Below are 27,716 nucleotides of genomic sequence, written 5' to 3' on the forward strand. Positions count from 1 at the left end.
TACCACCTTACTTTGAGTTTATCTCTTTTGGGAACCTTGCCTATAATACAGCATACAACAGAAATGAAAATGCTCAATTTCCCTACCTGTAAAAGTGAAAATAAAATAAATACTGACAATACTTAGTTCTTTAAAATACTTCCTTGAGTAACAATTCATGGACAAAAGCAACCTTATTTAAAAACAACTAAAAGATTTGCTTGTGGTCTTTGATAATTTTAACAGTTCTGAAATTAAAAAGCCTACCCTGTCTTCTCAGACAAGACTAAAAAGTCAGATTATGGAGGCACAAATGTATGGAGGCACAGATGTGAAAATTCAGTCCCCCCAACCCCAGCTGTCCTGCAAAGTACCTTAAGGAGGCATCTTCTTGGGTATGCCTTTGACAGGAAGGAACCCAGAAAGACCAGCCTTCGCAGTACAGAATTCTTTTCCCCTTTCAATTCTAAACTCCTGAAAAACTGGCCTCAATAGCATCTTCCAACCCAAGTTAAATAGATTGAGTTTTGTGTCAAGACTACCACACAGGGAAATTTTAGTCCCAATCCAGATTGAGGTCTCCCACAGCTATTACACACACACACACACACACACACACACACTTAATACGAAGTGTGGTCTGGCCCTAAGGAGAAGCTGATTTCAAGGGCCTTCTCTTATTACATGAAACAATGCTTGGGGTCAATCACTAGGTGTTGTTTGAACCTCTTATGAACAACACTACAACAGCAGTCTTGTGACAGAATACAGGATTGCATCCAATACTGGCCATCCACCAGTGGAAAGTGCTGGTGGAACAAATTTCTCCTCCAGCCTGCAGTGCCCCCAAATCTGCTTCAGAGTTGGGAGACTCTCCAGAACAGATTTAGGTGGCTGCACGGGGGAGGAGAGCAAGGGGAAGTCCTGTTGCGTGTGGGGAAGTCTGCTTGCATGACATTGGATTTAACCCACAAGCATTACGATCCAAATCCCGCTTCAGAAGAAACTATGATTTTGAAAATCATAGCTTCCATATGCGCACATGTGTGCAGACACACAAAATCAGCATTAAAACTTGGCTTCTCTCATCTGGGGAACTAAGCAAATCACACTCTTTTAGCAGCCTTCTCTTATCAAACTAAAGAAGAAAATATGAGCCATGCGCTTCTTTAAAAGAAAAAAAGTACAGCAATAGCACAATGATTTGTTAGAAGTAGTAGTAGTTCTGAAAAGGGCTCATGTTAATTCTTGTGTGCACTACCGTGCAGAAGTGACACATGAAGCAATATTGTGGGTGCTGCTCTGGAAAGATGTGAGAATGGACCAATAATCAACATCCTGCAAACACAGCAGTTGTGCTGGACTTAATGAGGTTCCCTCACCAGACCCCTCATCATCGTCAGTCGTGGGTTCCCGCATCTCCTCTGGGAAAGCCTGAGAGCGACTTGGGTAATTCTCGCTGTCTGAAACAGTCACTTGTGCTTGGGACCTCTCACCTGAGGTCTCTGCGTGCTGAATCGGCGTCGAGGTAGTTAGGCCCTTGTATGTAATGTCACCTGACTCATCTTCTTCAAAATCATTAAGGCAGTATACTTCATCCAGGTCGAGGTCAAGAGTCCGGAAGCCCTTAGTAACAACCCCGGGCCGTGGGTCCAGGATGCCCCCCAGATGAGGCTGAGCAAGCTGTTGCCAGTGGTGCAAAGTAGCAGAACCTTGGAGAGTAATAAAACAAACAACACAGTCAGAATGGGGAGTACCTTCCTGAGCTAGGTTCATTAAACCTAGGATATGTGGTCATATCCTAGTTGCTGTAGAAGTCGCATAATTTACTTCAGGACTTAAAACTGTTCTGTAAGATGTCTCCATGATGGGACACTGGAAATTAAGATGCTGCTTATGTATTCTTTTTTAAAAATGCTAGTGGGCAAGCCTAACAGGATAATTTTTTAAAAAATCCCTGTCAAGGGAGGGACTATTGCCATTCATATCTTTAACAAGATAAAGGCCAGTTGTGGGGTTTAAGGCCCCCCCAATTGTTTGCTTTGCAATTTTATTATACTGGACGGTATCAAACAGTGTCATTCTGCAAACTCAAATAGTGCTAGCAGAGCTTCGCCTAAACTTTCCATTGTGCAAGCGGTTGCCCAATATGCTTGCACAACGGGTTGCACAGGGTTATGTGCAAGCAGTTGCACACCATGTTGTGCAAGCATAATGCACAACTGCTCGCACAACCATATGTGCGCAAACAGAACTTTAGTTGGATTCTCCTCTTGTGCATAGTTTGGAACTTAGGTTCCACTAGCGCACCATCATTTGCACTAATGGAATGACACAGCTGGATACTGCAAAGTGTATTTCTTTGTATTTTTAAGCTTTGAGGGCCTTTGATCTAAAAGCAGGATATAAAGTAATAGTAATATAATGTAACAGAATGAATATGGATATATATGAACTACCAAGTATCATACCAATACCCGTACTAGTAAACGATCAAATACCTACGGACAAGTTTTTGAAGATTGAAAAGGCTGCAAGGAGCCAATAAGTATGCTATGAATACAGTCTAGAATTTATTACTGGAGACTAAAAGAGAAAGCTGTTATACAGAACGTTGCAAACTACATCAGCTCTATACATATCTAAAAAATGAAATTAAAATGTCATATTCTACTTGTACGATTGCCAAGCACACTCTTATTTCCACAAAACTTGCTAACTCATAAAGGATGTTCTACTATACCTGCAGATTTGTCCTTGGCTTGGAAACATTTTTGGTCAGGACAATGTAAGCATAACACATGCAGCACAAAGTAAAATGTCAATCTAAGAACATTACCCTCTAAGATTACAATTTCTGATGCCAGGCCAAATACCAAACTTAAAGGAAGTGGTCCAGAATTTTTTTAAAATCCCATTTTCTGTGTGCCTAAGGGAAAATTTGGACTTGTTTTGAAACTCTTCTGAAGGGAGTTATAGGATGGATGTCTGCCATTCAAAACAAACAAAAAACACCATCGCAAAAATTCTACTGGGCTGCCACAAGCCCTTTGCCACATAGTACCGGATTATATTTATATGTGGGGAAGAAAGACCAGCATTACTTTTGAGAATGAGGCATATCAAAAGAAAATGCCACATTAATCCTTGGCTTTGCATCGGACATCTTGTGAAGGAGTAATAAAGAATAGGAGTGCTCTCATGGATCAAGTCTTGCCCTCACCATGGATTCCCCCGCCCCCCGCAAAAAAAATGCTTTAAGCCATACATTAAATGAGAATACCTTCTGCTAACTTTGAGCCTGATGCAAATTATGGGCTTAGAGAAAGACCTGGTTCACATGTCACAAAAGCCTACCATGGCTTAATTTACCTGCGGGGGCTGTTGCATTGTGCTGGGTGCCTGCAGGCGCCATTTTTGTATGGTGCCTGTGGGTGCCTGGTTTGCTGTGGCTTGTGATGCTGTGCAAACCCAGGCAGTAGGGGTTGTTTGAGGATCAGACAATCCTCAAATAACCCATGGCTTGCTTTAGGGTTATTTGAGGGTTGTCTTAACCCTCAAACAACACCTGCCGCCTGGGTTCACATGACATGGCAAGCAGCGGCAAGCCGAGCGCCATGCAAAAATGGTGCCTGCCAGCACCCGGCACACAACAGCCCCCGTGAGTAAATTAAGTCACAGTGGGCTGTCATGATGTGCGAACAGGCCCAATGACTGTGCAGATAAGCAAAATATACCCTCAACATTGGCTAAAGAAAAACTACCAAAGGTGAATGAGCAGGAAATGGGGCCTACACTTTACATTTATATTGTGATAGTTCTGTGCAGTGAATATACAAAAAATAAAGGCCTTTTATGGGCAGAAAACTCAAAAGGAAACAGAAAAGGCAGCAACTGAAACAAATGCCATAGCTTTTAGCTTGTGTTCTTGAATATACAGATTCTGCTGCAGAATGCAAAAATCGGAAGTGATCAAGAAAGTAGGGCCACCATAGTCAAAGATATATTAAAAGTGTAAAATTTATTCTAATATCCAAAATAAACAGAAGCATTAAAAGAAACCCAACAAGACCAGTCATATATTTCCAGTGTACTCATATAACTCCAAAACACAGTTGGATATTCTCTATTGGCAAACGGTCTGACATCTTACAAAAGGCAAATTCCCTACATACTAGTTAGCATTTCAATTTGTAAACTTCCTTAGCTCATGAATCCTGAATGGTAAGAGGGCTCTTCATTTATTTTTTCCTAAAAAGGAACAAATAAGACATACTACTTTTGAAGTGGAAACTAGAAATACAAAATTAAGACTGCAACCCTATATACACTTCCCTGGGAGTAAATCCCGTTGAACTCAAGGGGTTTTACTTCTGAGTAGACACTGGAGGACTGCACTGTTCAATTTTAATCAGTCAACATCAGTAAGAGGGCTGGGCAATCATAATACGCATGTCACATTAGCAGACTGATCCATGTTTTATAGACAACAAAGAATAGGACTACATTCAGAGCTGCCAGTTCTGTGTTAGAGGCCACCTCACCTTGCTGCTTACAGACATGGCATTTTACTGGGATCACACTACAGGAAGCCCCTAGACAAATTTAAGCAAGGGGCTCTTGAGGTGGGGGTGGGGAGAGAGGCAGCAGGAGAGAGGTTTATGTGGTTTATTTGGCTGGGTATCTACTCTGAAAAAGTCAAAACTAATCAGGAGAGGCAGTGGATCAACCAAGAGGATGTTGAAAACAGTGAGTGCTTCATGTTTCTTCCATTCAGAGTAACATGGCAACTTGACAGCAGAACTTCAACATTTCAACAAAGTGAAAGGACCTCACGCACCAAACTCAAAAGATGATAACCTAGGTTTAAATACACACAGAAGTAACTGATGCTTGTGATGTTGCAATGGCAGACTTAGCTTCTTCAGCATTGCTATAAAGCATCAGAAGTATCATAATAAGGGAGACCCCTGAATAGTTTACACTGAAATTATGGCATCAGGACTCAGCACTGTAAGATAAGCACAGCTCTGAGCATGTTGGCATGTTCCCTTTGGAACATTTTTTTAAAAACTGTAACTTTTACGGGCATAAATACAGATTTAACTGATCCTGACACCCCCAAGAATATAAAGACAGTGCTCCCAAGCTTGCTATCCTCATTCAAGTGTCTGGTCTAAGTCTAATTTTATTGGATAGTGAGGCAATGGTGGATAAAATAATCTGGGTCATATACAGTACATTCACTTGGACAGGAGTTACACCTATAGAAGCTCTAGGAGTTGTATCCAGCTAGCTTGTGTTTATGACGTTGCACTAGCACAAACCAATGCTACAGCAATGTAACTAGTGCTTGCTAGGTCAGTGGGAAAAAGCAATTTCCCACATTGCTCTAGCAAATGCTAGTTACATTGCACAAGCATTGGTTTGTGCTAGTAAAATGTCATTGGCGCTAGCGCAGGGGCACGGTTGGTCTATATAGTTTCCTGTGTGTGATGATTTGGCAACCGAGAGCCTAGAGATGGGCATCAAAAAAGTGTTAAAGCATGTAATGCCATCACTAAGAAATGACTATTTAGATCTGTATACAATGCTTCTTGAATTGATCGATGCCTTTCCATTGACTCAGTAGCTTGTTCAACTGCTAAATGATTTTATAGTTTATAAAGTAGATAAAAATTAAGTATGATTCTTTCAGAAGATGGTTGGGGGGGAGGGAAGCATGTTAAAAAGACTAAGGGCGCAATCCTATGCACGTTTAGACAGAGAAAAGGCCTACAACTTCCAGCATGCCCCAGCCAGCATTACCTATACTGGAAGTAGAACTAAAGAATCCACTACTAACTTGTTGGATGCAAATTTTGCAACAATTTATGGTTCTGATCAGAAGTAATTTAACAAAGCTTGAATGTATTTCCTATTGTAAATATTCCTTTTAAGACATACAGAGTGAAAAGTAATAAAATGACAATATGCAAAATACAGATGAATGGGGAAAAAGTATGTATGTATCTGCTTTAAAATATTTCCCCAAATTGGCTTCCAAATTTTAAGAACAATTTTTTTCTAAATGAACATTCTTTTAAAAATTATGACTCAACTATTCACACACACACCACCACAAGAAATATATGGTAAATATTTTTAAACTTGGAAGACAGCCAGTGACATCAATGGAGTATAGATGTGGAACAAAACATTCAGTACACAAAGGAAAAAAATGGAACGAAGTGAAAAATCAAGAGACAGAGAAAATGGAGACTGAAAGTTTATTGAAGAAGAAAGCAGAAAGATACGTAGATGACAGAAACCTACTACAATACTAATAACCAGTAAATTAAGGTTGGTTATCTACTATGCTTCCTCTAAAGCAATTTAAGAATTTTGGGTAGGCACTTTATGAAAGCAAAAGAGGATATTACTTATACACCCATCTGAGTCAGTGCTACATGCCACTTTCATGCAAAAGAAAGAATTTTCCATGAAAAAAAAATTAGTACCATGCTTTATTTTGTCTTACACTGGTCACAACAGATAAATGTTGTTACCAACCTGAAATAGTTCGTGGACTAAAAAATGAGAACAGGCAACGGATATATTCACAAGTTATAAATCCTGTGATTGTAATCCAAACACAAACTTAAGCATTTTTGAGTGACATTTATTTCAATGGGACTTAAATGTGTACTGGACTTCAGCCCATATGCACTATAAGCAATCCTCAATGCCTATGGAAATGGGAAAAAATACTGATATCCTAGTCCTGAGTTAAGGCTGTCAAATGCTGTGTGTTTGTAGCAATCACTCTGAAATTGGCAGAACTCAGATACAAGTGATTTCGGACTGTTGTTGAGACCGCTAGTGGTAACACTAAAGCAGAACGATATGTGGATGCACAGTGTAGCAATTATTTAAGTAAATTGCACAGAATTGCATGAAAATCAACTGCTTTACACATGGTGCAATTTAACACATTATCACTCAACTGTTCTTCTCCATATCAACATATCTTTACTTTCCCCTCTAACTCCATATAGTGTTCCTGAATATGTGAATGACACTAGAAATTCAAATGGAAGTCACTGAAGTATATGAATAGAGACACAGCACACTTTATTTTACTCCAGGAGTTGCTTGCTCCGCACAAAGAAATAAATCTTACTCTCAGAAGAGTTCAAACAAGCAACGTGGATGGCTATCTCTAAAGTAAAATGAGTATGTGTTACAGAGATTTCCTGCTTCCTGTTGATGGAGAAGAGACCACAGAGAGTCACTAAGGAGAACAGATAAAGACCGAGGCGCTTTATTATCACCTTCTAGGGGCTTCACAATCTGAAGCTTCTCCGGGAGGTATGAGCGACTGCTGATGGACATTCCCGAATATCCAGTAAATTCAGAAAACCTGGAGTGAGTTCCCAATGACATGATACTCTCTGTTGGAGTAATGGAGCCACTATGGAGTTCCCCCTTCTCAGCCAGTTCTCTTAGCTTTCTTTCCTGCTCTTCTTCAAAGAATTTCCTCTCTGACAGGTAGTTCTCTCTCCGAAGGGACAACCTTCGAAGGGCTGTTTCCAGGTCACTAGAGCCAGGTGTTCCCGGGGTTCCAGGTTTTTTGTTCTTTTCTTCATTTCTAAACAAAAGAGCAAACACACTTTAATTGATATTTTGCATACATGCAATAAGTGAGGTTTGTTTGAGGGTGGGTGGGTTTAAAAACCAGAACAGCAATACTTGAAGTGCCAGAAAAATTGGAGTTTCCAACTAGGCATGGCGGAGAATTCCGCCACGGATCTCGGTGAGGCTGAATGACAGCGCATTCGGCCCCCTGAAATCCGTGGCGGAACAAAGCCCCCCGCCCCCCCCCACGAAATGGGCCCGGAACGGAGCCTACCTTTGTCAGCCGTTCTGGTGCTCCTCAAATGGCAGCCGCGTCTTTCGAATGGCCGTGATAGGCTATGTAAATACTTAAGTAGCCTATCACGGCTAACGCAGGGACGCCATTTGCGTCTCTGTGGAGACTGTGATAGGCTATGTAAATATTTACGTAGCCTATCACGGCTAAAGAGGGAACGCAAATGGCGGCCGCCGTAGCTGCCGCCATTTGCATTCCCTTTTTTTTTGCCGTGATAGGCTATGTAAATATTTAGTAGCCTATCACGGGCCGGCGTAGGGACGCAAATGGCGTCCCCTACACAGGACACCATTTGCATCTGCAGCAGCCCGGCAGCGGCTGGAGGCCCTGCTGCAGGTTGGATTCCAGCGGGGAGGAATGGATCGCCTCCCACCACCTGCGGAACCTGGAGGAGCCAGGTAAGCGGGGTTTCATACACCCCTATTTCCAACTCTCATTGCAGGTCAATTGCTTTACCAGCAGAATACAGTCATCCACTTTTGAAAATATGTAAATTGAGCGGTAGGGCTGTAAAGGTGTGATGTTCCTTCATCTTGCTCCAGCTAACAACTTTCAAAAAGATCAAACCACATCCAGATTTCACACGCTGCCTATTCAAACTAGGAGGGACCAATGTGTACCATGGCAGAGATGTTTGGAGGATATACAATTGATTAAACAAATATAGATGGAGTTTAACAAATTCACCGTCTATACACCAGAAGGAGGACAGGCTCCCAGAATCAGAAATCAGACTTTTTCCCCAAACTCCACATGGCAACCAGATGAAAGGCGGGCTGCCTATTCAGCACTGATAACCAGATAGGAAGAGGTTGCCAACACAAATGTATCTTTGCAGCTATGGGAGCTTTTATTACTGAGAAAGGAACAGCTTTTCCCTAGCACAGAAAACCAATTTGGGGACTGCACACATCTCAGAAGTTACCCAATCAAGTTGCATTCCAAGGGTGATGGTAAGTTTAACAACCAGTAATGAAATCAGTATCTGAGTGACAGCCAAATAATTCAGGCAGGCAAAACTAGAATTCCAAACCACAAACTGATTCAGACAATCACCATACTAAAAGGATGTTGCATTGTTAGTAATTAATAGTTAACTACTTGGGTGGAAAGCAAACCATTTGATTGTTTTCAGTTAAAGATAATTTGGTCATCATCAACACCAAAATGATTTGACAGAACCGTACTGCTCTGCTATTAAATTAGTGAAATACAATTGCTCAAGAATAGATTCGGGAAGATGTCCATTAATTCTAGAAGGCCAAATATAGTTAACTTCTAAAAGAGATCAGTGGTAGAAGGCAGGAGCACAGCAATGTAGCAAAATTAAGTTTCTGGGGAATATTTCAGATAAATAATGATATTCCTTATAATGTCCAACTTATGAGCTAACTTAGGGCGCAATCCTATGCATGTTTAGACAGAGAAAAGGCCTACGCCTCCCAGCATTCCACAGCCAGCCATGCTGGCTGGGCAATGCTGGGAGTTGTAGGCTTTTTCTCTGTCTAAACATGCATAGGATTGCACCCTTAACGAGCTAACCAATATATATAGCACAAGTCACTGAATGAGGAAAAGAATTAGAATGACCCTCTACTTGTCTTGAGAAGCATCTAAACTCTAGCTATGCATTACTGACCCAGAGTCAGTAGATTCAGTTTCTAGGATGATGCTATTAATCTTGTTGTCTATCACAATATTGGAGATGTCTCCTCCATAGAAGCTGGATCTTGGTGTGCTGACACAGCTAGAAATGACTGAGTTCATTGCTGAAGACTGGTTAGATCCTGGGATGTTCATTGGAGATGGAGTTAGCGATCTCTGCTTTACCACCTGGTTGACATTTCGCACTGTGTCAAAGACTCTCTTGGGATGGCTGACAAAGACACAGATAGTTAGTAACCATCAAAATAAAACCCACAGGGAAATGCTTACATTTTCTGCAGTCATGCCATATCTTAATACAGCTTTTGTAAAGGAAAAAAAAATGGGGCAGTATCCTATACTGCCATTGTGTCACCACTACCTGGACCCCTACAGCAACAGGAACTAGCAGTTCCAAAAATAAGCATGGAAACAAGTGGTTTCCATGCGTATGGAATGGGGTATGTCAGTGGAGCTCATGTCTTTTTTTCCTGGAACTGCTAGTTCCTGTTGCGCAAGTGGTCTGCCCCACTAGTGTGGGGTCAGTGTCAGATACTGCCCCACGGACCTGTAGATGAACAGTGTGATTACTTATTCATCCCTATGATTAACAGTGGACAAAACTTTGTATGTCATTAAAAGTTGTTTTATTATTCTGCAGGCCCAGAATACAGTTGTTATACCACATGCCTTGAGACCATGTTACTGTAAGTTTGTTTAGTGGTGTCTCGATAAGCAAACTCAAGCCGTCTTATTATTTAGTATAATCTATACGAGATAATATATCTAGTAAGCTATATCTAGTAAGCTGGATATCTAGCTATATCTAGTAAGCTAGATATCTAGCAAAAGGCAATTGAAGAAAAATGAATACCACTTTATTACATATGGCAAAATTATAAAATAGGTGGAGAAAGTTTTTTATTGTTTGTTTCCACTCATTTTCCCCTTACATAGTTTGCACCCCGAATTCTCACCAGTGCTAAATCATTATTTTTATTAATCCATAATCTCAACAAGGAAGTAGTTTGCTTACTTTTCTAATTTAAATTATAATGCTACTGAGAAACATTTTATCTTCCAAAAAACCAAAATACTTTAAACAGCTGTAAAAATATTCTCAAGCTGCCTTTTCAATGCCTTTCATCTTTAATATAGAGTACAGTTTCTAAGGAAAGAGTTCAGGTCGATCTTCTTTGTTCTAAAGAGGTATAATGCAAGTTCATATAAAATGGGTTTGCATATAAAGTTTGGTTTCTATCACATGGAACATTAATTACTCATTAAACTGTCATTTTTCCAATTAAAATATCAAAGTATCACAATGCGTTGGCCATACGTTAAGTCAGGGGAGTCAGAATCATCCAGATGCAGTTCTTTTCGCATTGAGCCTTCAATTTCTGCAGCCAAAGAATCCTGTTAAGACAATTTTAAATGGTGTCACAGTATGTTGCTAACACATGTCTATTCTTGTAATATGTAATGAGGTTCATGATGGTAGACAATGTAAAAAAAAATACCAATTATATGTACAGAGACACTTTTATAGTGCCCACCATAGGACACATACTTTACGAACGAACCTGGCAACATACCCAAAGCAAAGCTTTGTTATCTACCAAGAGGCCTTGGTCTCCACCAGACCCCCTCTCTGGGAGACCAAGGTTGCTGAGTGCATGTACTAGAGGCTGGGCAGTCTGGGGATTCTGCTCGTGTACCGTCCACCCCGCTGCACAACTTACTCCCTGGCTGAGGTGCTTGAGGTGGTCTCTGATGTGCGTGTGCGATCCCCTAACTTATTGGTGTTGGGGGACTTCAACGTACATTCAGAGGCCGTCCTCATGGGGGCACCTCGGGACTTCATGGAGACCATGGCTTCCTGGGAGCTGAACCATATTCCATCTGGGCCCACCCATGAAGCCGGTCATGCGCTATACCTTGTATTTGTTTCTGGAGAAGCGGGGAGTGATCTGGAAGTTGGGGGTATATCCACCACCCCCTTGTCATGGTCAGATCACTATCTGGTGAAGTTGGACTTCTCGGTTCCACAACCCCTCCGCGGGGGTGGAAGACCCATTAAAATGGTCCGCCCCAGGCATCTTATGGATCCGAATGGATTCCTGAATGCGCTTGGGGATTCTCTGCAGCACGCCAATGGCCACTCGGTTGAGACCCTGGTGGGTGGCTGGAATGCCTCACTCACTGAGGCATTAGATCGGGTAGCTCCGAAATGCCCTCTCCCCCTGAACAGGGTTCGGACTGCACCATGGTTCAATCCGTGGTTACGAGCCCTGAAACAGGAGGTGAGACGGCTAGAGCACCAGTGGCGGAAGTATCGCTCTCTCGACTTCTCAGCAGCTTTTGATACCATTGACCACAGTATCCTCCTGGACTGCCTGGAGGGGTTGGGCATTGGAGATACAGTACTGAGGTGGTTCCAGTCCTTCCTCTCTGGCAGGTAGCAGAGGGTAGCACTGGGAGAGGAGGTTTCGGACCCATGGCCGCTCACTTGTGGGGTGCCACAGGGTTCCATCCTCTCCCTGATGCTATTTAACATCTATGTGAAGCTGCTGGGGGCTATCATCAGGAGGTTTGGGGTGCGGTGTCATCAATATGCGGATGACACGCAGCTCTCTCTCTCATTCAAATCTTCACCAAGGTTGGCCGTAGAATCCCTGTCCAAATGTCTGGAGACGGTGAGTGGCTGGATGGGAGGAATAAGCTGAAGCTGAACCCTGACGAGATCGAGGTACTTTTGGTGGGAGGCAAGAGGAGGTTGGGGGATGTTGTCCTGGTGTTGAATGGGGTGCAGCTACCCTTGAAAGACCAGGTCCACAGCCTGGGGGTCATTTTGGACTCCCAGCTGTCCATGGAGGCTCAGGTGTCAGCTGTGAGCCGGACAGTGCTGTACCAACTACATCTGATACGGCGGCTGCACCTCTTCCTTCCTGACCATCTGCTCCCATCGGTAGTACATGCCCTGGTTTCCTCTCGTTTAGACTACTGTAATGCGCTCTACGTGGGGTTACCCTTGAAGACGGTTCGGAAGCTGCAGCTGGTACAGAACGCGGCGGCTCGCCTGATTAAGGCAGCCGCCGGCGAGATCACATCACTCCTGTGCTGAAGGAGTTGCACTGGTTACCAGCTGTTTTCCGGGTCAAATTCAAGGTGTTGGTTTTGACCTTTAAAACCCTATATGGTTCTGGCCCAGTTTACCCCAAGGAGCACCTCCAGCAACACCAGACAGGCCGCTCAACAAGATCAGCCTCAGATGGCCTTCTCTCTGTCCCATTAGTCAGGACAGCTAGGTGAGGACGAGGGAGAGGGCCTTCTCTGTGGTGGCCCACACTCTGTGGAACTCCCTCCCTAGGGAACTCCGCCATGCCCCCTCTTTAATGAGCTTCCACCACTCATTGAAAACATGGTTGTTCAGGCAGGCATTTGGGGTGGGCTAGGGTGTTTTTAGAAATCTGATGCTTTTCCACGTAGTATTGTTTTGAACTGTTCTTTTGTTGTACATCGCCCAGAGTGGCTGGGTGACCAGCCAGATGGGCGATTAATAAATTTAATAAATAAATAAAAATAAATAAAACATTTAACACAGATTTCTTTCAACGACTGCATTTTAAAGCAGTTAGGAGTTGAGTTTTTACAAGCTCTCTTAAAGCAGAGTCCTATGGCACCTTAAATACTAACAAAATGAGTTATGATCTGAGACTTCTTTTAGGCCGGAAAACCGAGAGGCCAGAGAAGAATGGCAGCATTTTCCTCAATAAAGAAGTAATAGTCAATTTAAATGTGAGCATGGGGTCAAATAATCAGGAAACCTTAACAAGGGGGGGTTGTTAAGGTTTCCTGTATTTCTGAGTTTCATTACCTCTTACTATACAGAATAAAATCTGTTTTTGGAATTTAAATGTCTGTGGTCTATTAAAATAGTGCTAATAAATTCTAACAGATCCATCAATAATAACAAATTCATTGTGGCATTATGCTTTTCATTGGAAATATGATTTAGATGGATTTAAGGAAAGATCACCTTAAATGTGCCTGATACTGGTTCATTTGTAGACTTTTTAAACATCTATTTGTAAAGCAAGAAATATCAAGCTATTTCTTGCATTTTACTGTATGTCCAATATTGCTATTATTTCCAAAACGGGTTTAGTAGCACACATGCCCTCAAGCTCTCCCTTGAGGGCATGTGTGCTACAACACTCACAAATATTGATGCTTCTCTCAATATTTAATGAAACCATTTTTGGAATCTGTTTCTTGCATCGGTGTTGATGTGAGATGAGTTTTCCAGGAACAGTGTCTTGTAAGGCTTCTCACCATGGGGAAAAGGCCTAATGAATGGTAACGGCGTGATATGGCATTTGGCATTGTTTTGTTCCGAAGGTTCTTCAGCTCTTCTTGTGCCTCATGAAGCATTTCCATACACTCTGCATACTTGTCTTCCAACTCTCGTAACTGCAGTGCAAAAAGAATGGAAATGATTTCCATGTACTATGGGCTATCTAAAGGCCACAGCTATTTATGATGAAAAACACTTCAAAAAGGAAAAAAAATGCTTGCATATTGATGAATTATACAATCTACATGTACATTTCATTCAGTATATATCTATTTTAGTGATGGTTCTAATAAATTACCACTGAAGAGATTGAGTTTTCAAGGGGTTCTATGAGCTGAATAATTGATGTAAATTGCATATAATTATCTTTTATCTTGCAAAATGTATTCTGTCTCTCTTAAGAGAGGGAGAGATAAAAAGCTCTGCAGAGCAGAGAACTATCATTGGATCAAGGATACTGACCAGTCTGGCTTCTGGGATTTCATGAGGCCTTGCAAACACATTTTAAGGGGCTTATGTGGCAATAAGGACTAGAATCTTACTTCTTAATGGGAAAAACCAGAAAAGGAAAGAAATAACATTACACCCTTATACAATCCAGTCAGAGACATGATAATAAATGTAACACTTGCTTTGGAGCTCTTCTACAGAAACTTTTTCAAAGAATGAAGCCCTGATATTTTAACACGCAATCTGAAGAAGTATTCAACTGTCAGATAAATTAACAGCCTGACAGTAAGTAGAGTTAGATGTGCTTAAAGTCATTGATCTAAATGGGATCAGACACACCTAACTCCGCATAGGATCCGGCTGTAAGCCACTCCTATTTACTTGCAGCTATACAGTGCAATCCTATACACGTTGGTTTGGAAGTAAATCTCACTGTGTTCAGTGTGGCTTACTTCCAGGTAAATGTGTACAGGATCACAGCTTTAGAAATACTTTTGAATTGATCTGATGAGTAAAAGCTCTTCATCTCAGAGACTGCAGTCCTTTCTTAAAACCAACAAACAGAATGTTCAAGCTTCAAAAGTCTGCCTGGTGGTAGCTCTTCTATAGTCTCAGGCCCACTGCAGAGTCAAATGCATAGAGCTGCATAGAGAGGCAGTGTGGTGTGAAAGCCATTGTGGTGTAGTGGTTAGATTGTTGGAATGAGACTCGGGAGACCTGGGTTCAAGTGTCCACTTGGCCATGAAGCTCATTCGATGACTTTGGGCCAGTCTCTGACTCCCAGCCTAACCTACCTCACAGAGTTGTAATGAGGATAAAATGGAGAGGAGGAGGATCATGTACACCACCTTGGGCTCCTTAGAGGAAAAGGCGGGATATAAATGTGATAAATAAATACATAATTGCCAAGACCACTTCCATGCTCTAAGTACAATAACCCTACGGAATTTATCAAAAACAGACTAGAGCTGAAACTAATACTACACTTCAAGTTCTAAGTAACAGTTTTAATTGATATATGTTTAAAATGTGTGAACCCACAAAATTTGAGCTCAAAAGCAAGTATGTATACATTCATCTCTAATTCAAATAATTCTTCTGGCATGAGACCAACCATTGAGAGCCAATATGGCGTAGTGGCGAGAGTGTTGGACTGGGAGCTGGGAGATCCGGGTTCTAGTCCCCGCTCAGCCATGGAAGCTCACTGGGTGACTTTGGGCCAGTCACAGACTCTCAACCCAACCTACCTCACAGGGTTGTTGTTGTGAAGCTAAAATGGAGAGGTGGAGGATAATGTAAGCCGCCTTGGGTTCCTTCAGGAGGAAAAAAGGCGGCATATGAATGCAATCAATCAATCAACCACAACTGGGCAAAAACATTTTCAGACTATCTAAAAGCAGTTTCCCTGCTCAATAATTAGGTTATTAAATTGCTACACTCACTTCTGCTGTGAGCTGCCTTTGGGCATCTTTAGCTGCTCCCAGATGTTGGACAAGTTCTTCATTTTCCACTGTGCACTGAAAGAAGACAATCATTAAAACATTACAACACATGAATAATCCCATAGTTTATCTTCCTTCATAAATATTCAACAGATTTTGGAATTAAAAGGGCATATCAAAAAGGAAGCAACAAGAAAGGCTGCATTACATTAGAACTATTTCCCCCAGTTACTGCTTGAATCTTACAGCTTTTGCCTTTTTCTGCAAATCCACTATCTGAGACAGAAGATGAGTGATTTCTTCCTGCTGTCGTGCAGCATCTTCAGTTTTCTTTGCTAACTCTTCAGAGATACTGGCAATCTGGATATTTGCATCTCCTTAAATAATTAAGAAACAAAATAATCACCACTTTAAAAAAGAAAGAATAAGTGTACGTAGAAAACCATTTGGCACACCAATTACTTGCCAAAACAAATGAGCAATGTACTTTGATGAAGATATGTTTTTAAAAAAGAAATAACCCATATGTGATCTGGCATTAACAGTGTTTTCCAACTGATGCAAAGCTGCATGGAATAAACCAAGACCATAAACATTGGTGAGCCACATGATACTGCAGCTTGGCCATGTAAACAAGCCCACAAAGTAACTAGCTGGCTGGAAGATGGCAGAGCAGTAATGGAGAGTTCTGTCCCACCTGCAGCAGCCCAATGCATTTCTATGGTGGCCCTGAAGGAGGGGGCATCCCTCCTCTAGCAGCCTGCCTGGTTTCTAGGCTGGCCACAAAGGAGGCTTGGAACATTCCTTCCTCCCTCTGCCAGCCTGCTCACTCACCTGCATGGAATTCTATGCACCCGGCTGCATGCAATTTCTGGTCATCTATGGCTACGAGATTAGTGCTTAAACACAAGGCCGCTGTAATGGCAGGATGTTTATTTACAACACAGGACTGAATTGAGGTTCTTCCCCCTCAATGTTCCATTAAGGTAATGTAGAAGGGTGGGATAGTGTGAGAAGGACCATGCTAACACAACCGCACTCCCCAAAGTGGCCTTTGATGCTAGCATGGTTCTTCCCAATGCCGGCTCCAGGGTTTTGGCATCTCTTGGGCAGGACACCCTCTCAGTGGGCCCCCTCCCTCAGTGAACACCTTCTTACCAGCATTGTCACCAGCTGCTATTGTTCCTCCCCCTTTCTCATCATTGATCCCACTTGGTTCTTTGACAGGCAGAGAGCCAGTGAGAAAGTAGGCAGTGGGGCATCTACTGTTCCTCCTTCTCACCACCACTGTTGTCTGGGTCACAGCGAGAGATAGGTGAACAAGTAGGCTGTAATGGTGAAGAGCAGCAGCAATGCCTCTTGTCAGTGGGCCCCTTCTGAAGTGTTGGCCCTCAGCAGGGGCCCAACCATGCCTACCTTTGATGCTGGCCCTGGTTCTTCCCAGGCAACCCTCCAATTCTCCCATGCGTTTTCCAAATTCTTATGTTAGTAAGGAAGTACGAGGTACCCCAAGGAAGCAGCAAGTATGCCACTTTTGCGGTGTAAGAATTGGTTCTTATTTATTTGATGAAGTGTATGTACTGAAACAACTGAGATTTCATTTTACTTTTGACATGCTTCACTGTAACATTTTAGAAGATCAAATAACATGCCTTTTTTTAAATCATAGCAAATTCAGTCTCATTCTTTAATAAAATGAGATAAGTAGGATAACCCTCATATTTACCCCACTGAACCCCTTGGAAGGTGGGCAGAACACAATACAAAAGAAATAAAAAAATATTATATTTCATTGGTAGTTTCCCATCATCTATGAAGAAAATGAGATCTGGCACAGTTGTCAATAATTCATACTTGAACATTCTAAATACTTTTATATAACCCACAATATATAAATATTTAGGGTTGGATGCAGAGGAAGGAAGTCACATTTTAAAAACATCAATGGGATTAAACTTGTCTTGTTGATCTCATCAGGACTAAAACATTACTAACTTCCTTTGGATCCAACCCATATTATGTAGGGTAACATTGTTCTCTCTCTTGGAAAAGACATTTATTAACATCAATTGAAATAAAATGTTCTTTAAAGGTTTTTACTCTGAAACACCTGAACAAAGAGCCATGATATCAGAGCCATTAGGTAAGAGTGCAGATAACACTTCATTGAAGCAAAACCAGCTTTTGTCATCTAAAATAACCATCTGTCATTTCTCTGAACAGGACCCAGCATACAGTACTGCATGGCAGGATAGATGTCTAAAAGCATGAATTGTTAAAGGGATGGACTACAGAACTCCATATCAAGCACTTTGACCTAGCACTGAATAAACTCACTATATAGATGAATAATTTTTTTCTATTTAATTAGACTGGGAAAAAACCTTTCTACTTTCAATAAAGGAAGAAAAAAGTTGCTTCACATGCATAATATTTCAATGTTCCTTAAACCACACATAGTTCTAATCATTTTATTAGTTAAAACATTGTTACTAGGCCAATGTCATGAAGCAAAACTACTCTGAAATAAAACCTATAACTAAAAAGTTTCAAATCCTGATATTAGATACTGGAAATGGTTTTGCTTTACTGTAGAGTCTGCCGCTGAAGGTACTTTTTTTAATGGGTTGGGTGCTGTTTATTTCCTTTATTGTTGTTTTTAATTTGTTTGTTTTATACTATTTTTGACTCCTATTTTGTTTTAATCTCAATTTTATTACTGTTAGCCACTTTGAGTGCCATTTTTGGTGGAAAGGCGGGGTGTACATTTAATAAACAAACAAACAAAATATTTCAGCCCCAGAAATTTGCACAAATGGGGCTGTAGTAATTTTAAATATCTATTTTTGTCGGTCTTTGTGAGGTACGCAAATGTGCACTTAGCATCTGTCCAATACGTATAGCCTTGCCTTGTCAATGCCCTTGTATGTTTCAGCTGTGTCAAAGGGAATGAAGTAGAGTAGGAAACATACAGGGAAATTGACAAGAGGCTAATATAGGCTAATTTGTGCACCATTGACAGTGACAGGCCAGGAAAAGGAGGAAAGACTGGGGGAAGTAACCCTACCAAAAAGGGGGCACGAACAAGATCGACCACTTAGCAAGGTGATCCTCAGGGTTTTAAGTGCTGAACTGACATCCTGCTTCCATTCAACACTTACCCAAGTCTCCAGCTATTTGAGAAAGGGAAAATCTAGGCCCTCCTCACCTTTTTGTGGCTTGGACTCAGTAATGGGCTGGATGAGGGCCAATAAATTGAGACTTAATTCAGACAAGGTGGAGGTTCTGTTAGTAGGTGGTTCATCTGTCCAGTTAAGTGGAATTCAACCTTCTCTAAATGGGGCTGCACTCCCACACAAGGAGCAAGATCTGCTTGGCATCTTCACTGTATACATTTAGATGCAAGGTTAAGACCTTCTCCTTTAAGCAGGCATTTATGCTTTAATCTGTTGCTTCATTAATTTTACTGCTGGCTCCTCAATGTTTTCAATATTTTAAAATATTTTAATGTCTAATATTATATTATTTTGATACTTGTATTGTTGTATTATTAATTTATTTGTGGTTATTTTGTTGTTGTTTTGTTTTAGGATTGTAAACATTCCCAAGAGCATTTGCCAGTTAGGTGGTATACGCATCTAATAAATAAATCATAAATATATAAATAAAATAAATAAGTGCAGGGACAGATGATAAGTGGAAAGCAGTATACACTAATAAGGTAACATCACTTCCCTTGGATGCATGCCAAAATGGCACAGAATCCAAAACAAAACCCTTGTATCTGAATAGCCTGACTGTTCTGACAAAAAGGCACAGGAAGAAGAGATACATACTGAGCTCCTTCACACAGTCATTTACAAGTTGCTGCTCTTTCTCTTCATAAGTAATGGTCTCGGTCTTCAGCTGGCAGGCCTGTTGAAAGTGTCAAGAAGTCCAAAATTAACATTGTGTTAACATCTTGTTGTGCGTAGCATTGCCATTGGATTTTAACAGGGAAAAATCCTCCCACAGTAGAAGCCACAATTCCAGGACAACAGCAAACAATTCATCACCTTCCCCTTTTCCTCCGTGAATATCATGAATAATGAAGAAGTCGCTAACACTAAGTGTCATTGCTGAAATTGGGAAAACGAGGAAGTATACAGGCAAAATTTAAAAAATCTCCGTGGGTGAACAAAGCATCAGATTTAACAGCTGAAGAATATGTATAGCTGAACACCCATATTCTAAAATGTTCAATATAAAAAACAACGATACACACAGAAAAATATGGACTTAACTGGAATATAAGGTTGCCATGTCCTTGGGTGAAGAAGGATCAAGGGAGACTGTACTTACAACTAGGGATTCTATTTATTTATTTACAATATTTATATACCGCTCCACATCAAAGATCTCAGAGCAGTGAAAAACAAGATAAAATAATAAAACCCCATAATTAGAATAATTAAAACTTTTAAAAAGAACATTTAAAAATAACAGATTCTGAACATAATAAACCGTGGCTGGTCACTCAGGGAAAGCCTCTTGAAATAATAACGTTTTCAGGAGGCACAGAAAGCAACACAATGTTGGCGCCTGCCTGACCTGCAAAGGCAGGGAATTCCACAGGAAGGGGGGCACTACACTGAAGGCTCTCTTCCTGGTGGACCCCAACAGTGCCATAGGTCCATGTGGAACCACCAGGAGCAAGCCCTCCGATGTCCTCAGTGACTGGGCAGGTTGGTAAAGAAGAAGGCACTCTCTCAGGTATCCTGGTTCCAAGTTGTTTAGGGCTTTGTACACTAGTACCAATACCTTAAACCTGGCCCGGTAGCAAATAGGCAGCCAGTGCAGTTCCCTCAGCAAAGGAGCTGCATGCTGAAAAGGGGCAGTTCCCGACAACAGCTGAGCTGCTGCATTCTGCACTAGGTCCAGCTTCTGGACCAGCCTCAAGGGCAGCCCCACATAGAGCGCATTGCAGTAATCCAGTCTTGGGGTTACTAATGCCTGTACCACTGTGGCCAAGCAATCCCTGTCCAGTAGAGGCTGTAGCTGGTGAACCAGCTGAAGCTGGTAAAAGGCACTCTGAGGTGCAGCGGCCACTTGGGCCTCCAGCAACAATGATGGATCTAGGAGTACCCCCAGAGTACAAACCTGACCATTCAGAGGGTGTGCAGCCCCATCCAGAACAGGCAATGTGTCTGTCTCCTGGACTGGGGAAGCACTCACTCACAGGGTTTCTGTCTTGCCAGGATTCAGCTTCAGTTTATTGGCCCTCAATTCAGGGATGTGCAAGCCCACCCCTGTCTGGGTTCTCCACACACCCACCTAGTCCCTGTCCCCACTCGCCGGTCCCCAGACCACGCTCAGTGAGTAGCCCGCACTCACGCTGGCGGATTTGTCAAGCTCCATGGTCACCATTTTTTGAAAAATAAAATGGCGACTGGAAAATAGGGGTGCACGAAAGTCCCTTACCTGTCCTCGAAGCTTTTCGGGGTGGGGGGGAGGCGCTTCGCTGCTCCCCCCGTGAAGTTCAGGCCAGGGGGGGAGGCTTCCCGCCTCGCCCGGCCAAAATTCAGGCTGGGGGGGAGGCTTCCCACCTTGCCCGGCCGAAATTCAGGCCAGGGAGGAGGCGCCTCGCCTCGCCCGGCCGCGAACTAAAAAGTAAAAAAAAAAAAAAGGCCCCGTGATAGACTACGTGATGATTAACGTAGCCTATCACGGCTAGATCTGCAAAGTCAGCCGTGATAGGCTACGTACATCGTCACGTAGCCTATCACGGGTGACTTTAAAAAAAAAAAAAGCGCGTACGCAAATGGCGGCCCCCACAGGGAGCCGCCATTCGCGTTCCTTATTTGGTCGCTGTAGTCTACGTAAAGATTTACGTAGACTACAGCGACCAAATAAGGAACAGGAATGGCGGCTCCCTATGGGGGCCGCCATTATCCGTAGGTGCTTTTTTTTTTAAAGTCACCCGTGATAGGCTACGTGACGATTTACGTAGCCTATCACGGCTGACTTTGCAAATCTAGCCGTGATAGGCTACGTTAATCGTCACATAGCCTATCACGGGGGCGTTGGTTTTTTTTTCTTTTATTGGAATGGCGGCGGCGGCGGCAGCCGGTCGAAAGACTGGCTGCTGCTCCCGCCCCGGACGAAGACCCGCCGAACCGCCGGCCGGACTCGCCGCCAGGAGGGACATTCGGCAAAGGTAAGTCCCGTCCCGGGGGGGGGGGGTGCGGGGTGCGGGGGGGGTGCGGAGAATTTCTCCCCGAAACTTGTTCGGGGGGCCGAACACGTTGGCGCTCGGCCCCCCGAAGTTTCGGGGAGAAATTCTCCACCAACCCTACTGGAAAATGTGCATATTTGTGTATATACAAAATGCGAATTTGCAAAATGTGCATTTTGCGCATGTGCAAATATGCGCATTTTGTGATCGCCATTTTATTTCTCAAAAAAAGCTGGTTCACCAGCGAAGCTCAACAAAGCCGCCGGGGTAAGTGCAGGCCATTCACAGGCAGAGGGCGAGCAGGGGCTTGGAGAGCAGGGATCGGGGGAGCAGGCTGGGGCGGTTCCACCGGATTCCTGGATGCAGTTGGACACCCACACCATCCCTACTTACAACCTCCAATGCCATATATAATTTCTTAAATTTTACAGTGCTAATCTTGAGAGTAATGTATGCTAAGTACATATTTGGGAAACATTACTACATAAGAAACTACCACAATTTGATTTGCATCTGTTATTTAAAAATCTAATCATTCTGGGATTTTTTTTAGCATGCCTAACAAAAAGTGTTCCAATCTGCATCAGATTTTGTATATGACAACCAGTTTCTACACACTATATTAATACATAATTTTACAAACTAAGTGCCTACAGCATGGTCATTCTCACCCTCATGGGTGGGCAAAGAAACTATTTTAAAACTTCCCACAAGTAGGAACATGCCAACTCTTTCTCTGTCAGATAATGACAGAGTACTAATATTCTGAGCTGAGGAGAATTCCAAAGGGGAGTAGGCTAGGTCCATATTGTACACCGAAACAGTCTCATCATTCCACTGCAGCAGGATCCATTATTCTCTTAGGGTACAATCTTATCCAGATGCCCGTCAACCTCCTAACTCGGAGGCTGACTGGCCATCCTATGCAGAGTGGGAGGAGTGGGGAGGCAAGCTTCACCTCTGTGCTCCTCCCGCTCTGTATTTTAACGAGACGGGCTTTTTCACCTGTCTAGCTAGTGCTCCGTGGAGGGGGAAGGAAGGAGTCTGGGGAGGGCTGGGGAAAGCTCATATCCCTGCTTCCCCAGTCCCCTCCCCTTCCTACCCACAGAACTGCCCCCTTTCCCTCCTCTCCAAGGTCACTTCTGTGAGCTCAAAGAGGCAGCCGGTGTGGTTGGTGCTGGCTGCGAGGGGGAGGGGAAAGGGGTGGGGAACTCGGACTCCTGGGTCTGATGTCAGAGTGCTGTCTCTGACCTTGATGCTGTCTAGGGGGCATAGGACTGCTCTCCTACCTATTGATTTATTTGAAGTATTTTTATGCCTCTCCTCAACCAAAAAAGGCTCATGGAGAGGCTTACATATAATTAAATAAGACAGTCCATGCCCCCTGGCTTACAATCTAAAAAGACATGACACACAAGGACAAAGGATCAGGGATAGAAAGGGGGGGAGATGTGCTGCTTTAGCGGGGCTGGTGGAATGGCCCTCTCATCTCCCTCAGCAGAGCCTGCTGGAATGGCTGCTGGTGGTGACAGTTGAGGGAGGAGAAGCCTTCATTAGGGAGGCCTTTCAGCAGGGCTGGTGGAATGGCCCTGCTCTCCCTCTCATCTTGAGCTCTAGAATTTAGTTTTATCCAAACATAGGCTTTTAGAGACTGAGTAAATCCATGCAGATGAGGCAGTAGAACTATCCCTGGATTCAGTCTTGGCTCCAGGTTTTTTTTTTTTTTGGGGGGGGGGGGGGCTTGGGAAGGGGGAACACCCTTAGAGGGCCCTCTTTTCTCCTTACTGCATCTACTCACTCTGGGCACAATCCCCACCACCAGGCAGAAGGAGAAGGGAACAAGTAGTGACTGCTCTTCTCCCTACACCCATCACTCACAGACACAGTGAGGGATGGCTGTTCATTCTTGCCACCACTGCCACTTCTTCACCTGGGTGGTGATCTCAGCAAGGAGGAGAATGGGCTGCAGTCATTGCTGCTTGCTTTCTAGCTGTTCTGCTCTGGCTGAAAGCAAAAGAGCCAGAGGGTGAGCTCTGTCAGCAGCAGCTGCTCCTGCCCTCACCACCTGTCACCTGAGAGACAAGAGAGAATATGCAAGAATAAGTGACAGCAGCACTGAAGATGAGGAGCAACTCCTTCTCATTTGCTTGGCTCTCTCCCTTTAGGTGGCAATGAGGACTGGACCCAGTCTGGACTGGGCAGGGGGGAGTGGGAATGACAGCAAACAGGCGGGAGCAACAGAGCCTGGAGGCTCTGGACAGTCAGCAGGTGCCTGATGATGCTGACTCCGTGTGGACTGTACCACTTGAGACTGCAGCTGGGGGTTCACATGACTGAATGCTCCCCCACAATAAAAGGGAGTTCCTGCACAGAAAAAAAAAAACAGATACCAGGAAGGACTCTGGCCTAGCCTGCTCTCTACATGCTAGTTTTCTACATATTATGATTGGAAGAGGTGCGTGTGTGTGCCCAAACATGTGTGCCTCACTGTGTGTGCTCTGCAGTCCAGGAACAGCTTAACCACCTCACCTACGGTTGATGTAACCCAGGCCTTAGACAGGGGCCACTACAATCCAGTAATATTTGCAAAAATTCATTGGGGAAAGCAGGTAGGTGGGAGACATCTATTAGCAGAGAATCAGATATAGACTACACAAAATCATGAAGTTACAGCTACTTGTCAATCAGCATAAATTCTCATGGAAATGGAGAAGCAAAATTATGATAGGTAAAATATTGGGGAAGTGTTTTACCTCTGATCTAAGCACAACATTTTCCTCTTCAAGGTCTTTCAGTTTCTTTTGAAGAGAATCTAAATGAAAATAGTTCTGGACAGATGAAGACGACTCATTCCTCTTCAATCTGATGAGAGGAACATTAAGATGTTTAGTTTTGCCCCCTTCTGCTTGCAGTGTTTGTGGTGAGGCTGCATAGCAACCTTCTAACAACAAACAGAGCTCTGTAAGATTCAGCATTTTTCACAGATATTCAGAAGGTTAAAAATAGAATTAAAAACTTAGGAATTGTCTTTCTTCCACCCACTTCTAATGGAGAAGCTTAAGTTACAAGAGAGAGAGATAGCTTCTGTTCTCCTTATCAGATTGTTTAGGAAAAGTATAATCTCATAATTATATGACTGATACACACATGAAAGAATAAAACAGCATGCACAAAGAAGGACAAGGGCAAGCAATTTTCTTAAGAGGTGTAATGCTACCAGTAAACATAGTTGCTTGTGAAGCAAAACTTTTCCAATTCCACTTTTGTTGTTTAAGAACTCATTAAACAGCCGATCAGTCATGTAAACATGAGTTTAGCGAATGATGCTGGGTTGCTGGGCCAAATTCTTCAAAATGATTGCACTTGGCTCAAAACTTAGCTGCTCTTGGCTGCAACAATAGTGAAATGGCCAATATCTTACTGAAAGAAGGAAAAAATTGCCTGCCACATAGGCAGAGTGATTAACCACTTGTCAGGAGCATCCTAGCTGCCTCTTGCAGTCCCCACCAATAGCCACCTCAGGACAGAGACGACGAGGATTCTTTCCGAGACTTTATTCCTTTATGACTCTTTCAGATACTAATCACTAGCGACAAGCAAGGAACAGCACTGGGGAAATATAGCAGAGTAGCCTAAGCTCCAGGTAAGGCAGTTGGTCCCCGTTTGAAGGAGAATCACAGGAAGACCCTGAACTTACAGGCTAGGGAGAGATCTTCCCTCTTTCCCTTGGGTCCTCGGGATGCAACTGTTGTTTGCGCGCCAAATGAGCGCTACGCCGCCTTTCTGTGCCCTCCATCTGTCATCGCTCCCTGCGTCTGCGCCGAGCATCCAGCAAGCCCCCCTCCAGCGCTCTCTCACTGCCAGGGTCACTCTCTATCCCGGGAATGCTGGCAGGAGGAATCTCTGCCAGCTGCTGTGCTTGTGAGAGATGAGCAAGCTCCTCTCCCACGGATTGCTGTTCCTCCTCAGAATCAGAAGTGCTCTGGGGCTCTATTGGCTCAGTTTCCACCCTGACACCATTCTCTTAAGGGCACAATCCTATGGCTGCTAGACAGCAGCTAGACGGCCATAGGATTGTTCAGTTTCCAGGAACCGACCTCGGAGCCCATGCTCCGAGGCCGGTTCCAGGTAAACCACCTCCCCACTCTCTCCCCCGCCACCTCGTAGGCGGCGCAGATTGTCCTCAGGGTCCATGCTCAGATGAGCAGCATGGAGCAGGGAAAAAGGGAGCATTCCAGGGGCGGGGATTGCGGAAGTGCCAGTACAACATTTCCTATACATTGTCTGGCCTCCCCCCTGCCCCACTCTGAAGTCCCATGGCTAGACAGCCAAAATTGGCCATCTAGCTACAAATGCAGGGCAGCCGGAGCATGGAGGAGAAGATCCCCTCCATGCTCCGGCCACCCTGGATTGGATAGGTGGTTGCCTCCGAGTTCTCCATAGGATTGCTCCCTAACTGATGCAAGTCCTAGGTTCTGGGTTGGACTTGGAGGCTTCACTCTGGACGCCCATAGGGCTGCACAGATTGTTTACATAAGGGATGGGGAACCTCTTTCAGCCTGAGGGTGGAACTAAATTTCAGAGAAGCTCTTGTGGGCTGCATTCCAGTGGTGGGTGAGATTGAAGACAAAGGGGGTAAGGCCAAAAATACAACAAATGCCAGCATAATTTAGCTTAAAGTTCTTACTGCCAGTAACTAAGCCTTAGGAGAAACATTTTAACCTTTTAGAATGGGGGTGGGAAGACTGCACAAAAGTCAAGAAACCACCAAATTATCGGTGGTTAAGGGAAAGGGGATGGGGCCTGGGGAAGGGGGCATAGCCACCTAGGGAATTCTGGGGGGCGGGCAGACTGTGACCACAGGAGGGCAGGATTTTTCCCCCACACCTGAAGTTACCCACCCATGAGTAACATCTTCCATCAGTCACTGGAAGCCTGAAAGATCTAATAGCAGTGCCATGCTATATATGCACAGCATTTCAATTTGGACCTGTTTGGTAGCAGCTTAATGCTAAATGGAGCAGAGAACTCAGAATGCTGGAAAGAACAGTGCTGAGCCCTGCTCTGGGTACACCTTGTCATGATCAAGGCTAGAAATGCCCAATGGTGAGATACTATGTCATACAGCCAAAGTTTTATTGCATGGTATATATAGCCCACCTTCAGTCTTTATGAACAATGCTAGATGCAAGTGCCACACGATGGTGCCAGATAGAGTAAAGGGTTGCAAAACAAGACTGCCACAATATAGTATGGCCTGTGTTTCCCATCCCAGACTTACGGAGTTGAACAGATGGATTCTGGCTCGCTCTCTTCAGCAGCACTGGTATAAAACTGAAGCAGTTCATCTTTCATGGACAGCTCATGACGTAACTGAGAAACCTGAAGAAATGAAGGAAGAAAGTCTGTCATACATTATCCAAGTGCATCTCAAACAGCAAAAATAAACATTGACCATTGTATGGGTCAGGTTACTCAATGGTTCTACTTTAACAGAAATAGGAAAATGCTCCGTGTTGGGAAAAATACGGATTAAGAATTTCAGTACCTGTTGTGGTTAAAGGAGGGTTACTCATCCACCTCTTTTCATTCAAAGTTGCCAATTCATCACTATGTTATGTCAGAAACTGTAGTTCATTAAATGGTGGTACACTCATGGGAAACTGCAACAACCAAGTGGTGAATCACACATGAGGCTTGCAGCCACATGTGGTCATC

The 27,716-nt window shown here is 43.4% G+C and overlaps 1 protein-coding gene across 7 annotated transcripts in view; it reads right to left on the reverse strand.

Annotated features, from left to right (window-relative positions):
* TRAK1 (trafficking kinesin protein 1) overlaps nt 1–27,716 on the reverse strand; it is a 153,170-nt gene that overhangs the window by 21,815 nt on the left and 103,639 nt on the right. For 4 of the 7 annotated variants that reach the window (XM_084858051.1, XM_084858052.1, XM_084858047.1 and 1 more), the window contains 10 exons: nt 27,280–27,380; nt 24,752–24,860; nt 19,621–19,699; nt 16,031–16,161; nt 15,785–15,859; nt 13,871–14,008; nt 10,875–10,951; nt 9,531–9,767; nt 7,293–7,609; nt 1,362–1,691 (listed from right to left, as the gene is read on the reverse strand). In XM_084858051.1, coding sequence (XP_084714177.1) covers nt 1,362–1,691; nt 7,293–7,609; nt 9,531–9,767; nt 10,875–10,951; nt 13,871–14,008; nt 15,785–15,859; nt 16,031–16,161; nt 19,621–19,699; nt 24,752–24,860; nt 27,280–27,380 — 1,594 coding nt within the window. The remainder of the gene's footprint in view (nt 1–1,361; nt 1,692–7,292; nt 7,610–9,530; nt 9,768–10,874; nt 10,952–13,870; nt 14,009–15,784; nt 15,860–16,030; nt 16,162–19,620; nt 19,700–24,751; nt 24,861–27,279; nt 27,381–27,716) is intronic. The other 3 variants (XM_084858050.1, XM_084858053.1, XM_084858054.1) reach the window with 1 other exon arrangement.

The sequence above is a fragment of the Heloderma suspectum genome, chromosome 5 (assembly GCF_057233095.1).
Source record: "Heloderma suspectum isolate Gila_16-S chromosome 5, 16-S_ref, whole genome shotgun sequence".
Lineage (NCBI taxonomy): Eukaryota > Metazoa > Chordata > Lepidosauria > Squamata > Helodermatidae > Heloderma > Heloderma suspectum.